The sequence below is a fragment of the Notamacropus eugenii genome, chromosome 2 (genome assembly GCF_028372415.1).
Source record: "Notamacropus eugenii isolate mMacEug1 chromosome 2, mMacEug1.pri_v2, whole genome shotgun sequence".
NCBI classification, from domain to species: Eukaryota; Metazoa; Chordata; class Mammalia; order Diprotodontia; family Macropodidae; genus Notamacropus; species Notamacropus eugenii.
In genome coordinates, this window is record NC_092873.1 from 474,160,757 (window position 1) to 474,176,631 (window position 15,875).

Consider the following 15,875-nt stretch of genomic DNA (forward strand, 5'->3'; position numbering starts at 1 on the left):
TGTCTATGTAAACTCCTCATTTCTTTTCCTCCATTATTTTTTAGTGTTCCGATTCCTCTAAGGTAAAGATGCCCATTTTAAAGGTCATTTTATTTTTCTTTAAGATGTCTTTGTTGTTCTTGTATATTTCTTTTTAGTTCTCTCACTCCTGGGGTTTAAAAAAATTACAAATAATGAGTCACTCTGAGCACTAGGCTAGAAGCAAAGGAAGGAGCTTTGGTCTCTTATTCAATCACTGCATTACTGTGTGATGACTCTGGGTCAGTCACTGAACCCAATAAATTACTTTTATTCATTTATAAATGGAGATGCAAGGACATCTAGAAGCATCGGTTAAAAATCAGATTTCACAAACTGATGTTGATGTTCCTTCATAACTGACTCAGAAGCAGAATTACTCAGTTTTGTTCCTGTTAATTTTTCCCATTAAAAATAACTTTCTAGTTTCACACCTATTTTAAACTTTGCATCCTTTTAAATTTTATTTATTTCACTTTCTCTAATTGAGCAATGTTGGTATGAAGCTCGTAATGACTTTCACTTGTATATATGAAACTACTGCCCAGAAGGAAACACCGATTTAGAACTATCAGCACATTGCCTTGAGCATCCTTCCAAGTTACTTGTAAAGTGAATGAAGCAGGGAAAGGGGGTGGGGACTTGCCTTTCTCTGCTTATCTCTCTTTTAACCCAGCTCAGAGAAATAGGCATGGATATGCGTGTTTCAGTTTTGGGGTTAGTCCTCAGTTACAGGTGCTAGAAGGCAGGGGCTTCAGGATTGTTGATGCCATGTTAACCAGCCAGCCTGCTTGATCCTGAGATAGGTTTGGGACCTGGAACTTCAGACTGTACTCTAAGGGAGTTGAGCTAAACTGTGACCCCAAACCCCTTTCCTCCCCAGAGAGTCAGGTGGTGCAAGGGGGGAGGGTGATTGTGCATTTTGTGAACTGGGGGCAATCATTTTGTATATTTGTGATCATGCCTTTGAAAGTAAACATAAAAGCTACACTCTAACATAGACACTGTAAGTGAAAAGGTTTTCAGAAACTGTGAAGCTCGGTACAAACAGAACATTATTATATATCTTAATATGCTCTTTTTAACACCTGCAATTTAATATATGAAATGAAGGCACTGTGATTGACAGTGATGTCAATGTTGATATAAATTATTCAACTTATATAGAACGTTACCATTAGCAACTTTATATTCATAATCTACTTTGATTCTTAAAATGCTTTTCTGAAATAGACAATAAAAATATGAGGAAACTGAAGCTCGAAGTAAATAATTTTTCACAATTAGTAGTTTGTAAAGACAGGACACAAGCCCAAATCTTCTGATTGTAAAACTATTACACTTTTAATTGTTACCTTATCTTTTAATTAATAGCACAAACCTAAATTCAGGTAATTGAATGCTTTTATGTAAAGTGGCTCTCTCTTGAAGGCAGGAGAAAAATAAAAAGACATTTACAAAAAACTCTCATACTTAAAAGAATACCAAAACCCAGTTTTCTATATATTTTAGAAATGAGGCCTTTATCAGAGACACTGGCTGTAAAAAATTGTTTCCCAGCTTTCTGTTTCCCTTCTAATTTTGGTTGCATTGACTTTGTGCAAAACCTTTTTAATTTAATGTAATCAAAATTATTGATTCTGCATTTCATAATGTTCTCTATCTCTTGTTTGGTGATAAAATCTTCCATTCTCCATAGATCTGACAGGTAAGCTATTCCTTGCTCTCCTAATTTGCTTATAGTCTTGCCCTTTATGTCTAAATTAAGTACCCATTTTGACCATATCTTGGTATATGGTGTAAGATCTATGCCTAATTTCTGCCATACTATTTTCCAGTTTTCCCAACAACTTTTGTTAAATAATGAGTTCTTATCCCAGAAACTGAAGTCTTTGGGTTTATCAAACAATAGTTTACTATCTTCATTGACTATTGGATCTTATGTACCAAACCTATTTCAACCATCCATCAATCTTTTTCTTAGCTAGTTTTGATGACTGCTTTATAATACAGTTTTAGATCTGGTACAGCTAGGTCATCTTCCCTTGCATTTCTTTTCATTATTTCCCTTGATATTCTGGATCTTTTGTTCTTCCATATGAATGTTATTATTTTTCTACCTCTATAAAATAATATTTGGTAGTTTGATTGGCATGGCACTGAATAAATAAATTTAGGTAGAACTGTCATTTTTATCATATTATCTTGGCCTATTTATGAGTGAATTTTTCCAATTATTTCAATCTGACTATATTTGTGTGGAAAGTGTTTTGTAATTGTGAGCAGGTGAACTTCAGGAAAACCTGGAAAGACTTACATGAACTGATGCGGAGTGAAGTGAGCAGAACCAGGAGAACACTGTACACAGTAACAGCTACACTGTGCAATAAACAACTTTGATGGCTTTAACTCTTCTCAGGAATACAAGGATCTAAGACAATTCTGAAAGACTCCTGATGGAAAATGCTGTCCACATCCAGAGAAAGAACTACGGAGTCTGAATGCAGATCAAAGCAGACTATTTTATTTCTTCTTTCTCATAGTTTTTTCCCTTTGGTTCTAATTCTTCTTTACAACATGACTAATGCAGAAATGTGTTTAATATGATTGCACATGTATAGCCTATATCACATTGCATGCCCTCTTGAGGAGGGAGGGAATGGAGGGAAGGGGAGAAAATTTAGAATTCAAAACCTCATAGAAGTGAATGTTAAAACTAAAAGCAAACAAATAAATAAATTAACCCAAAAAAGAGAATATCAAAACCCTATACAGTGGAGAGAATTTAAAAATAATCTGAATGAAAGCAGAAACTCCAAAAGTCGACCAGTTTAAAGGTAGAAATACTGGGATTTTGTGTGAGTGTGTGTGTGTGTGTGTTGTGTGTACCTTTTGAATCTTAGTCAATTTCAGCGAATACATGAAAGGAGAACCTCCTGTACTTTCTTACCTTTGCTCTGTGTTAAAAAGTGCAAAGATATGCTTGCTAGACATAAAGCTCTTTTCCACATCTCGAACTTTCAGGTTGTCCAAAGGAAGCATGTATTTCTTTTCTTTTTCCTATTGAAAAAAGCACAAGGAAAAAATTTGTTCTAATAAAATTTGTTTGAATATGCCAACAGCAACATATCCTGAGTTATTTGATTATGTTACCTTGATACCTAAACACAGCTACTAAGGAATAAAGAAATATTTGAGATAGAAGTATAATGATCCTTGACACGTGGCTGAGAAGGATAGGGGGAAGGGAAGTATAAGATTTGGGAATGGAAAAAACACATGGCCCTCCATCCTTTCCCCCTTTTAGTGGGTCCCCTCAGATGTTTTAAAATGTTAGTTTGATATTAAGAATTTAGCCATCTGTTAATATTTAAAAGAAATGTTCTGGTCCTAATTCAATGAGAAACACCAGATGGGTTTCATTTCAAATTTTATTTGCAGCATAAGCAGTTTTGATAGCCAGTGTTGGCAATGACTGGAAACACGAGGACAACAGTATATGGTACCCCCTGTACACACAGATACAGTTCTCCCTTAGTTGGGTCAGAAATGAAATATGAGCTCAGTATATTTTTTTGTGAAAATGGCTGACATATTCAGAAAAATAGAACCCAGTGCAAGTAGACTGAAGCTAACTAGAATCAATTCTCTTTTGAATAAATCATTCTTAGAAATTAACAGAGGGGAACGCACAATGAAGAAGAAGTTTGCCAATGCTACAAAACTGGTTTCATAAAATGCAATGGTAGTTGCCAAGACTTTTCAAATTTTTAAATTAATTTAATGTTTTGAAGAACAAAAATCTATTTTCTCTCCCTCCAGGGAAAAGAAAAAAGAAAATCCTTGTAATAAATATGAATATTCAAGCAAATCAGATTCCTGTATTGACCATGTCCAAAAAAAGGATGTCTCAGTCTGCACCCTGAGCCCATTATCCTTCTGTCAGGAAACAGGTAGCATGTTATATCTTGAGTCTACTGAAAATGTGGTTCATCATTATGTTGATCAGAATTTTTGAGTCTTTCTAAGTACTTTGTTATTCTACAATGTTATTATTACTATGTAAACTGTTCTGGATCTATTTACTTCACTCTGCATCATTTCACACAAGTTTTCCTAGGTTTTTCTGAAAGTGTATCTTTTATTATTACTTCCAGTATAATAGTATTCCATTATATTCATATGTCATAATTTGTTCAACTATCACTCAATTGATAAGTACCTCCTTATTTTCCAGTTCTTTGCTACCACAAAAAAATTAGCTACTATAAATATTTTTGTACATATGGATCCTTTTCACATTTCTTTGATGTTTGGGGGGAATAATTGCTGGGTTTTGCTGGATCAAAGGATATGCATAGTTTAATAACTTTGGGGGAACACTTCCAAGTGTTTTTCTCAAATTGCCCTAATAATTCACAATCCACCAGCAATGTACTGATATGGCTATTTTCCCATAGTATCTCCAAAATTTTCCATTTTTTGGTCAGCGTTACCCACCAGAAGGCTTTGCATTTTGAAATTGTTAGTCATTTGGATCATTTTATTCATATAGATATAGAAAATTTGGATTCCTTTCTTAGAAAACTGGCAGCTCATATTCCTTAATGATTTATCAATTGAGGAATGGCCCTTCCTATAAATTTGAACCTGTTCCTTACATATCTTGAAAACAAAATCCTTATCTGAGAAATTTGCTGCATAGAGTTTTTGCTTTTTTGTGTGAAAACTTTTAAATTTGATGTAATCTAAATCATCCATTTACCTTCTTTGAGTCTTTCAATCTCTTGTTTGGATATGAAGTTTTTCCCTGTCCTTGAATCTTAAAGCAGTTTCTTCCTTGATCCTCTAATTTGTTTATAATGTTACTCTTTATGTCTAAGTAATGTATCCATTTAGAGTTTATCTTGGCATGTATTATGAGCAGTAAGAAACTTCAGAAAAATTTCCTTTAGAGTATTATTAGCTCAGGTCTATAACTATCCTAAATGCCAATTCCTAGCTACACTAGAAAAACAAGTAGGCAAGAACTAAATATTCACCATAGGAACCCTGATAATTGCCAGTTCCATTTTGGATTGGCCTTTGATGAACCAGAAACATTGGAGATATTATCCAATTCAGAGCCTTAGCCAGAATAAGACTAGAATTTAAGGATGTCAGTACAAGATGAATTTCAGTGAGGTATTTTTCCATATTATAATCTAGCAGGGGAATTTTCATATTAGTATCTACCCTTTATGCTGATTTAGAAGAAGGTGGCTGCCACTTTTACCAAACCAATGATAATGCCTATTACTGTATCACACCTTTATTATTTTTCACATATATTATCTGTGTATATAATATTAATTTCTACCTTATTCATAAATATCTATCATATTAATACATGTATAATAGAATAAATAAATGCCCTGTTCTGAAAACTTCTGACTTCAAAATATATATTTAGTTTTGTTATATTTTGTTATACTGTCAGACCACCTCACTGGGAATCTTTGAGAAGTGTCAATTACACTTCAACAAATATTTGTTAGTACCTAGTTTCTAGAAGTATCATGCTAAATGCTTGAGGTGCAAAACCCAAAATGAAATAGTCCCTATTCTCAAATTGATTATGTAACAAGAGATTGTAACGAGAGACAAATGGACTAAGCAAAAGGTATGGAATTTTTCATACCTGGAATGATATACCCCCAAAAATACCAATCACCAGCAATAGGTGATGGAAGACCCAGGAAAAAAGCAGCAGTCAAGGATCCAAGAAAGACCCAGAAGTACATGAAGCTCTGGTTATCATGAGGAAGGTAGGCTACTGATTGACAAGGATTAAGTGATGTCTAGTTTTATTTGTACATAGTCAGAATCTTAGGATTTCTGAAATCAAAGGAACATCAGTAGCCTTCTAACTTAAAGCATACCTGAAAAAAAAAGATGCCTATAACAACATAGCCAACAAGTGATACTGAATCCTTTGTCTGAATACCCTCAAATAAAGGAGATCCACTTCTTTCTGAGGAAGCCCATTCTACTTTTTGCAACTTAATGATGTGGATGTTTCCACCTGCTATCAGGTTTAAGTGAATATCTTTGCAATTTCCACCCATTCCTTATACTTCTACACTCTGAGGTCCAACACAGCAAGTCTGCTCTGCAGGTATCTCCTTATTTCCCACCCAGCTCCACTTACTTTGGACTTTTTTGGCTTCCTCACCATGTCCCTAGTATACTTAGTCATCATCGGGAAATCTTCTTGTAGTATCCAATAAGACTAGTTACTTATACCTCCTCAGTCCCCTCTGTTTTTCTGATTGGAATGTATAGCAATAAATTCCTTTATTTAAGGAGAGGGAACAGGACAGATATCTCCTTGGCTATCTCTTCATTTCCCACCTGGCATTTTTTACTTCTTTGACTTCTCCATTATACCTCCAATCTGAGTATTGCTCCCTTGTCTCCCCACTTTTCCTGTGCACTTTTCAGTTTTTTTCTTTTGCTTGTGTGCTATCTTTCTCCATTAGACCTTAAGCTCTTTGAAGATTGGGACTTTCTTTTCTTTTTTTGCATTTTTATCAATAGCGAAAGCACGGTGTCTGGAGAATATAGTAGCTGCTTACTAAATGTATATTGACTGTTATTTACTCTTCCACATGAAAGCCCTTCAAAAACCTGAGGACAATAATCATATCTCTCCTGAGTTTTCTCTTCCACAGATTAAATAGCCATAATTCCTTCAATCAGTCCTCAGATCACACAATCCCAAGAACTTTCACCATTCTGATTTATCCTCTTTTGGAAATTGTCTAGTTTATGTATGTCCTTCCTAAAAATACAGCATCTGGAGCTAAATGCAATATTCTAAATAGGGCCTGACCAGGACAGAGTACATTGGGACTATCATAATCTTATTCCAATAAGCTATGTCTGTCTTCGTACAGCCTAAATTTACATTCTTCACTGTAATATCACACTATTGACTAATATCAAGCTTGTATCACCACTCATGACTCCCTCTTCTGTCTTAAAAGATCTGAAAATTGGACCAAAAAACCTCTCACTAACCTGAGTACTTATAGCCACCCATCTTCCTGCACTTATAAACATGTGAATGTCATATAGCATACGGATTCCATGTGGATACTCTCCAAGGAATGGCACTAGCTTTGTTGCTTCTTATTTCTAAATAAAGCAAGGAAAGTACATCAACAATCAAAGAGAACTTGCTGAAATACCTAAAAATATGGGAATAGGCTAGCAGCAGCACTTCATGTTATTACCCCAGAAGCAGAAATGATTCTGGGGGGAAGCTGCTTGGTGACCATGTGATAAACCTGGCAGAGAATGACTTCCCAGAAGAGAAAGAAGGGATGGAAGAAGTAGGAAGATGTTAGGCTTATGTACAAAGAAGCAAACTTTTGCAGTAAAATTATCATTTTTGTACAATCATAAATACTATTTTAGCAAACATAAAAGCTATCTTTAATTAGAACAATCCAAGTGAAATAGAACATTTAAATACTAGATGGACTCTGAGTCCAAATGCCTATCAATACTCATGTGGCTATTTCAGAACAAAATATTAAGAGGTAAAAGCCTGAAGTGAGTGAAAATTTATCCATTTCATAATCAGATGAAAATTGCTTGGGACCCCACAAGTATTCTTCAATTGGACTTTTTGAATATCCTAACTTTAAGCAGCTGGAATTACTTTTTTAATGTACTATCCTATTCAAATGTTTGAAATGATGGATTTGCCTTTTAATGGGAAATCTGCATTTCATTGTAAAGACAGAACAAAATGTTCTTGGCTCATTCTCCACAGAAGCAGGCTTCTTTTTGCACTGTACATTTAGCATATAGCAAAGACAATCAAGATTATTTCTTTTAGGGAAGAAATACAAGAGACACAGATGAATATAAAACACAGCCATTATTATTAAAGTACTGAGCACCATTGTATTAAAGTTTTTGGAGGTGACACTATTAAATTAATAATAAAGAAAATGTGCTTATATAACTTCTGTTGTTAATAAAAGGAGGGCAAACTTATTAAAGTTCAAATGAGTAAGCAGTAACTAAAATATAGGATAAGTATCTCTCAAATTTTTATTTTTTGGGGAGAAAGAATATATCCTACTCAAAGGGCATCTTTAATTTGTAATAGACAAAATAAAAGATGAAGTATTTATATGACCCTCATTGAGAAAACAGTAGTGAAAATTATCTGTAGCTTAACTAAGGCTTCAGCTACTTCATCTTGAGATAATTCTACTTGCCTGCTAGATATTTCCACTAGAATTTTCCAACATCCTCTCAAGATAAACAGACCATCATTTCACACTGTAATTATCTTCACTACCCACAATCTAGGGCAGCTGGGGAGCAAAGTGGATAGAGTGCTGGGCCTGGAGTCAACAAGGCTCCTCTTCTTGAGTTTAAATCTGGCTTCAGATGCTTACTAACAGTGTGACCCTAGGCAAGTCATTTAACCTTGTTGGCTTCAGTTTCCCCATTAGTAAAATGAACTGGAGAAGGAAATGGCAAACCACTCCAGAATCTTTACCAAGAAAAGGAAAACCAAACCAAACCAAACCAAACCAAAAAAGGAGTCGCAACAAATGAGACACAACCAAAAAATGACTAAACTCTAAAACATCCACAGTCTTCCTTAAATCATTTCCTCTTTTTGATTTTCTTTTTTTATCAATGTAATTTTAATTCTTGCAGTCACTTAAACTTGGAAACTCCACTCACTCAACAAGCCTTTATTAGAGTACTGAGTATACAAGGAAAAGAAAAAGCAATAATATTCTGTGCCCTCAAGGAGCACATAATCTAATAAGTAAGACAATATGTGAAGAACTAGGTGTATAGAAGAACTGGAGAGAGTAGATGGAATATATCATGGGAGCAGAAGACACATATTGCTTGGGAAACTAGGAAAGGCCTCCTGTCAAAGGTGAGATTTGAGCCTGGAAGAAAACTAGGGAAACAAAGAGGCAAAAGATGGAAGGATGCAGAACTCTGTAGGCACGAGGGACAGCCAGTACAAAAGCACATAGGAAATTAAGTGTTATGTATTTGGGCCAGATCAAGGAATTCAGGAGGAAAAGTAAGGTGCCATGAGACTGAAAAGATAGGTGAGATAAAGTAGGTAGAGGATTATAACAGCTAAACAGAAAAGTTTGCCATTGATCTTAGAGATAGGAGGAAGCTCCTCAAGTTGACTGAATAGGGGAGTCAGATCTGCACTTTTACTTTGGCAGCAATGTTTAGAACAGATTGGTGGTGAGAGACTTGAGGCAGGGAAACCAATTGGAAGTTATCAAAATAATCTTAGAAATGACAAGGATCTGAAATAAGGCAGGAGTTGTATGAGTGAAGAGAAGGGATAAGTTGCAAGAGATATTGTGATGCTAGACATGGTGAGATTTGTCAACTGGATGTATGAGGTGAGGTAGAGTAAGGTACAGAGGACAATGTCAAGATTATGAACCTGAGACACTGGAAGGGTGATGACACCTTCAGCAGTAGTGGGGAAGTTTGCAAAAGGGAGGGTTTAAGATAAGAAGAAAGATAATAAGTTCAGTTCTGGACATGTTCAGTTAAAATGACTCTAGGTAGGACATGGAGTTTAAATATCTAATAGGCAACTGGTAATGTGAGAAACTAGGGGATGAATATACAGATAAGAAATTATCTGGAGAAACTTACTAGCTAAATTCATGAGAGCTGATGAAGTTACCAAGAGTGTATATAGATGAAGAAGATGAACTTAGGAAAGATTCTTGAGGAATACCCAATTAGGCATGATCAATGATGAGCCATGAAAGGAGATTGAGAAAGACAGTTCAGACAGGTAAGAGGTGAACAGGGAGAAATGGAGGTCAAAAGTATCAAATGCAGCAGCTACATCTAGAAGGATTAGGACTGAGAAAAGACTATCAGATATGGCAATTAAAAGATCACTGGCAACGTTGGAAGGAGTAAGTTCAATGGAATGACGAGGTAAAGAAAAACCCAGAACATTCTAATATATCATATTGAATGAACAAATGAATCATTTGATGAAGTATTTATTCAGAACCTACTACTGTATGTCTCAGACACTTTGATAAGGCACTAGGGGGAAAATAAGAAAAGTATCCAGTCCCTGATTTCAAGGAATTGAAATCCAAATAGAGGTATAATATATAAATGGGAGTAGGAGTTAGGAAAATGAGTAGGTGTTTAGGTTGTCACAGATATTGTGAGTGGATCCACAGAACAGTCTATTTTTATATTCTTTTCAACAGTTAGGGTAGTATAGAATTTATTATTGTTCCCAAATAAAAGTAAGAGGGCAGATGGCAAGATGACTATGTTGGTACGGCTAAGACACCGTCTCTTGAAAAGAATACAGATTGGTGGAAAGGGAAGCAAATTGCTGATATACTTAAAAGATACAAGGCAGGAACAAGCAAAGGTAGCGCACAAAACAGTTTTGTTGAAGCTAAGCTTATTGTTTAAGAACAAATAAAATTATGATGAGAACACATCACGTCAGAGGAAGAATAACTCAAAGTAAATTAAAGAACAGGTTGTGAGAGTTAAACTTAATACAAGAACATTAGTGTTTTTTTTAATAAAGGTCTAATGATCAAAAAGCATGTGAAATTCTTTCAGTGTTCTAAGTAAGCATCTATCTTGAAGTTGTGACATTCTTTCACATACAAAATGAATGAGACAATGTCATATTATTCAAGTAATAAATTCAAGTAATTCAAAATTCAAGTAATAAATAATGTGAGATAATTTATGTTTCAATATTATGAGCCCATAGGAAGATTATAAAAATGTTCTACATTTTTCAATGGGTAATCACAAAACTAGAAGAAAAGCAGGAAACTGAGAAAAATTTTTACAGCAAGGTCCTCTGATAAAAGGCATTATTTCTCAAATTTTAAAAAACTGAATCAAATTTATAAGCGTATGAGGCATTCCCCAATTTTTAAGTGGTCAAAGAACCATAAACAAGGCAGTTTTCAGAAGAAATCAAAGCTATCTATAGCCATAGGGGAAAGTGCTCTAAATTACTATTGATTAGAGAAATGAAAATGAAAACAATTCTGAAGTATCACCCATGCCTATCAAGATTGATTAATATGACTGAAAAGGAAAATGACAAATGCAGGAGAGGATGAGAAAAAACTAGAACACCAATGGGGACACTAATGGAGACACCAATGCACTGTTGGTGGAGTTTTGAACTGATACAACCATTCTGGAGAGAGATTTGGGACTATATCCAAATGGCAATAAAATCGCATATCCAGCAATACCACTACTAGGTTTATATCCCAAAGAGATCAAAGAAAAAGAAAAAGGACCAAGATGTACAAAAATATTTAATGCAGCTCTCTTTGTGGTGGCTAAACATTAGAAATTCAGGGTATGCCCATCAATTGGGGAATGGCTGAAAAAGTTGTGGTATATGATTGTGATGGAATACTAATGTACTATAAGAAATAAGAAGCAGGATGGTTTCAGAAAAATCTGGGAAGACTTACATGAACTGATGCAAGGTGAAGTGAACAGAACTGTGAATGGCTCAGCTAGTTTGATTAATACAATGATCTAAAACAATTCTGAAAGACATGATGAAAGATGCTATTGATCTCCAGTGAAAGAACTGATGAATTCTGAATGCAAATCAAATCAGTGTTTTAAAACTTTATTTTTATTTTTTGGTCAGTGTTTTCTTTTGCAACATGACTAATATGTAAATATGTTTTTCATGACTTCATATGTACAATCTACATAGAATTGCTTGCCTTCTTGAGGGGAGGGAGGGAGAGCACTTGTAACTCAAAATTTAAAAAAAATGAATATTAAAATATTTTACATGTAGTTTAGAAATATTTCATGAAATAAATAAAAATATATTGGAAGAAAATGGACAATTAGTGACTCTTCAATATGACATTTTTTCTATGTCTTAACATAATCTCTTTTCTATCTCACACTTCTTGAGTTGTATCCTTCAATCTCACTCAATTCAGAACAAAATCTCGGTTCATTATTGAAAGCTTCTAAACTATATTAAATTATCAATAACTAATTATTCAATCATTTGTTTGGTTACAATCTTTTGTGTGTCCACCATTCAATCATTCAAATCATTTAATAAACATTTATTGTGAACCTACAATTTGCAAGACACTATATACTAGGTACTGAAGGATAAATCAGATATGTTCTTGTAGACAACGCTAGTGATAAAAGACAGTGCAGTTTCATCACCACTGATGAATGTGAGGAGAAACATAAAAGGAGCTTCTAATAAAAAGAAATAATATAATTGAAATAGCTATACAATCAAGTGGCAAGTTTCTATCTATCTCTGTTTCTTCATATATAAAATGTTACACAATCCTATATGATACATAGGACATAATAATATGTAATATATAATCCTATATAATAAATTTGTGACATACTCTTTAAGTACTATAGACGTTCAGAGGGGCATCAAATCACTATGCCCTCAAGCAGAAATTAAAAGTATCACAGAAGAAATTATACTTGAGTGAGTAAGACTGGTGGAAGGATAAGAGGAAAAGAATTATAAACAGGGGAAAATAATATGAACCAAGACAGTATGGTGTAATAGGGAAAAGATTGGATTTGTTCTCTAGATGTTTTCATATGTGTGCGTACAGCCTTCTCAAATAAATCATAAGCTATTTGAGGGTGAACATTGTGATCTTGTGCTCTTTTGTATCCCAATGGTGCTAATAAATTGCTGAACATGTGGTAGGTATGCAATAAATGTTTGAATGGGTGAATGAATCAAATATTTTGCACATTTATAAATGTTGAATGTAAATGTTCACATTTGTTAGATAATCTCTGAAGATATCCTTTAAAACAAGGAAATTCTAACCAGCTTTTAAAACGTAAGCATTAGAATAAAGGACTACTAATTTCACATAATACACAAAAATCTTCATTATGCTTTATTTATCTACTAATACCATGTAAAACTGTGAGTTTTAAATTGCATTCTGCCCATTTTCCTATTTGGAATGTGCCGACTAAAATGATACAAGCAACAGAGCACCCAGAGGGAAGGAAACCCCCTCCCTGTCTCACTCTCTAATTCCCTGATTTATTAAGGCCCATGCTTTATGTAAGAGGAGGATTGGTCATTTGTTAACCAGCTATTTACTGGTAAACACTGACTCTTGTGTTTCTCCTAGCCACTAAAAGAACTTCCAAAGCAGACCCCGATACTGGCAACTTCAAGAGGAAACTACCAATGTCGGGATGCTCAAAGGACTTCTGCATTATTGTCTTCCCTTTGCTTTTTCCACATCTTCAGCCAGATTCTTAAGTGGGGTTGCACATGGACACATGCCACAATGAAGTGAGGAAACTGACAGACCACGCAGTATTGACATGATACAGAAGTACAACATAGGTCCACAATTTCCCCCACCGATATAGATATGATCTCCACATTCTAGGTGAGATCTTCGGTGAAGGAAGTATCACCACCACAAATTATTTAAAGGAAATCAAAAGCAATGACAGAGAACTAGGAGTAAGAATATACTCGTCTAACATGGTATCATTGTTTAATGCTTTATTAAGGCAATAGTTTCCGGTAAGTATGTAGCGACATACACCCCTTTTTTTAATTTAAAAAATGTTGCACCTCCCCACATTTTTCATGAAACAATTGATATAAATTATTTTCCTAGTACATATTTTATTAAAATAGAATTAAGATTTTATTATAATTTTATATCAAAACAAAAATAAATCTTAAGTGTTTCAGGAAATAATTAAATAATGCAAATAATTCCTGTGCTTGTTAACATGGGATTTAAAGTTAAAATGGACTTTCAAGCTCATTTACTCTAATTTTCTTGTTTAAAGTTGAGGACATACATCCTGTTCTCTATATCTGCACCTCCTCTTACCCTTCTTTAGGTTCTCATCACCTCTAACGTGACTATTATAATAATCTGCCTAATATGCATCTATCACAGTGATTTTCCAAAAGTGCAGGTTGAACCATGCCATCTCCTCACTTAATAAGCAACATTGGCTCACTATTATCACTAAGATCAAATATAAACTCTTCCATTTGGCACTTAAAGTCCATTGTAGCCTTACTTACCTTTGTTATAGAGCAGTCTTCTCTATAATCCAGTCATATTGATTGGGGTCAGGTTGGGTAGAGCATTAAAAGCTAAACAGAGGAGTTCATATTGGATTCTACATAAAATAAGATGCTGCTAGAATTGGTTGAATAGGAGAGTCACATGGTTAGATGCTACCTCAAGGATAATTACTTTGACAGCAGTACCTCGGATGGACTGGAGTAGTGAAGAGTTTTAAGACATTGGAATAAAGAGAAAATATTAATTGCTTATGTATAGGATGAGTCAATATAATAAAAATTATAATACTACCTAAATTAATTTACAATATCAATACAACATCAATGAAACTACCAAAAGATTGCTTTATAGAACTAAAAAACAATTAAAATTAAAATGGTTGCAAAATAGGTCAAGAATGTCAAGAGAAGAAAAGAAGTCAAAATGAAGGGGGCCTAGTAGTGTCAGATCTCAAACTATACTACAAAGCAATAATTTTTAAAACAAATTGATACTATATAAAACAGATTTATCAAAGGAACATATTAGTCATACAGCCTACAAGAAAATATATCTAGTAATCTAGCATTTCATAAATACAAAGCGTCTCATTATGGGCCTAAAGACTCATTACTTGGTGAAAACTGAGAAAACTGGATGGAAGTGGTATGGAAGAATGGTAGTACAGAAGAAATTACATATTTTTTATTACCAAGAGAAACTCCAAATATATGCTGCCAGATATAAAAGATCATGCCACATATAAATTGGAGAAATATGAAAAAATTATCTATAATTTCCATGGAAAGAAGAAAAGTTCATGCCCAAACAAGGGATAATGATCAGAGAAGACAAAATGGATAACTATGATTATACAAAATTTAAGTGTTTTTGCACAAACAGGAAACTGGGAAAAATCTTTTTCAGCAATTTTCTCTGATGAAGGTATCATTTGGAAGACAAATAAGGAACTGATTCGAATATATAAAATGCCATTTACCAATGAATAAAAAGTCAAAGGATATGAACAAGTAATCCCAAAAGAAATGCAAGATATGTCCCCATGAAATTATGTTCCAAATCATTACTAATTAGAAAAATGAAAATCAAAGCAATTATGAGAATCCATCTCACAGCCATAAGATTGGCAAAAATGACAAAGGAAAATCACAATTACTGGAGGGGCTGTGGGTAAATATGTCTGCCATGCACTGTCAGTGGAATTGCGAATGGGTACAATCATTCTAGAAAGCAAATTGGAATTTTGTTAAAAAAGTTACTAAACAGTGCCTTTTGTCCTAGTTATCACATTGCCCAAAAGAGATAAAAGAAACAAGAAGTGGACCTACATTTACAAACATTTATAGCAGTTCTTCTTATAGTGGTTAAAAACAAGAAAACTAAAGCGATGTGTCCATCAAGGGAGGAACAGATGAATAGCAGTATGATAATGTGATGGAATACTATTGTGCTATAAGTAATGAGCAAAGTGATGACTTCAAAAAGACATTCAAAGACTTCTATGAAATGAGTCACAGCAAAGTAGGTAGAATCCAAACAGTTTATACTATAATATCAATATTATACAGACAAGCAATTTTGAAGACTTTTATAAACAGAAGAAAAATGAAATGAGAAATATCAGGAGAACCGTTTACATGATGACAACATTGTAAAAACAAACAACTCTAAAGGCTATAAGATGTG

General features: G+C 34.1%; 1 protein-coding gene across 7 annotated transcripts in view; it reads right to left on the reverse strand.

The window, feature by feature from the left end:
* DNM3 (dynamin 3) overlaps window positions 1-15,875 on the reverse strand; it is a 626,037-nt gene that overhangs the window by 189,969 nt on the left and 420,193 nt on the right. For all 7 annotated transcript variants that reach the window (XR_011975664.1, XM_072648609.1, XM_072648608.1 and 4 more), the window contains one exon: window positions 2,969-3,078. Coding sequence is in view for 6 of the 7 variants with exons in the window: in XM_072648609.1 (XP_072504710.1) it covers window positions 2,969-3,078 (110 nt within the window). In the remaining variant the exon portion in view is untranslated. The remainder of the gene's footprint in view (window positions 1-2,968; window positions 3,079-15,875) is intronic.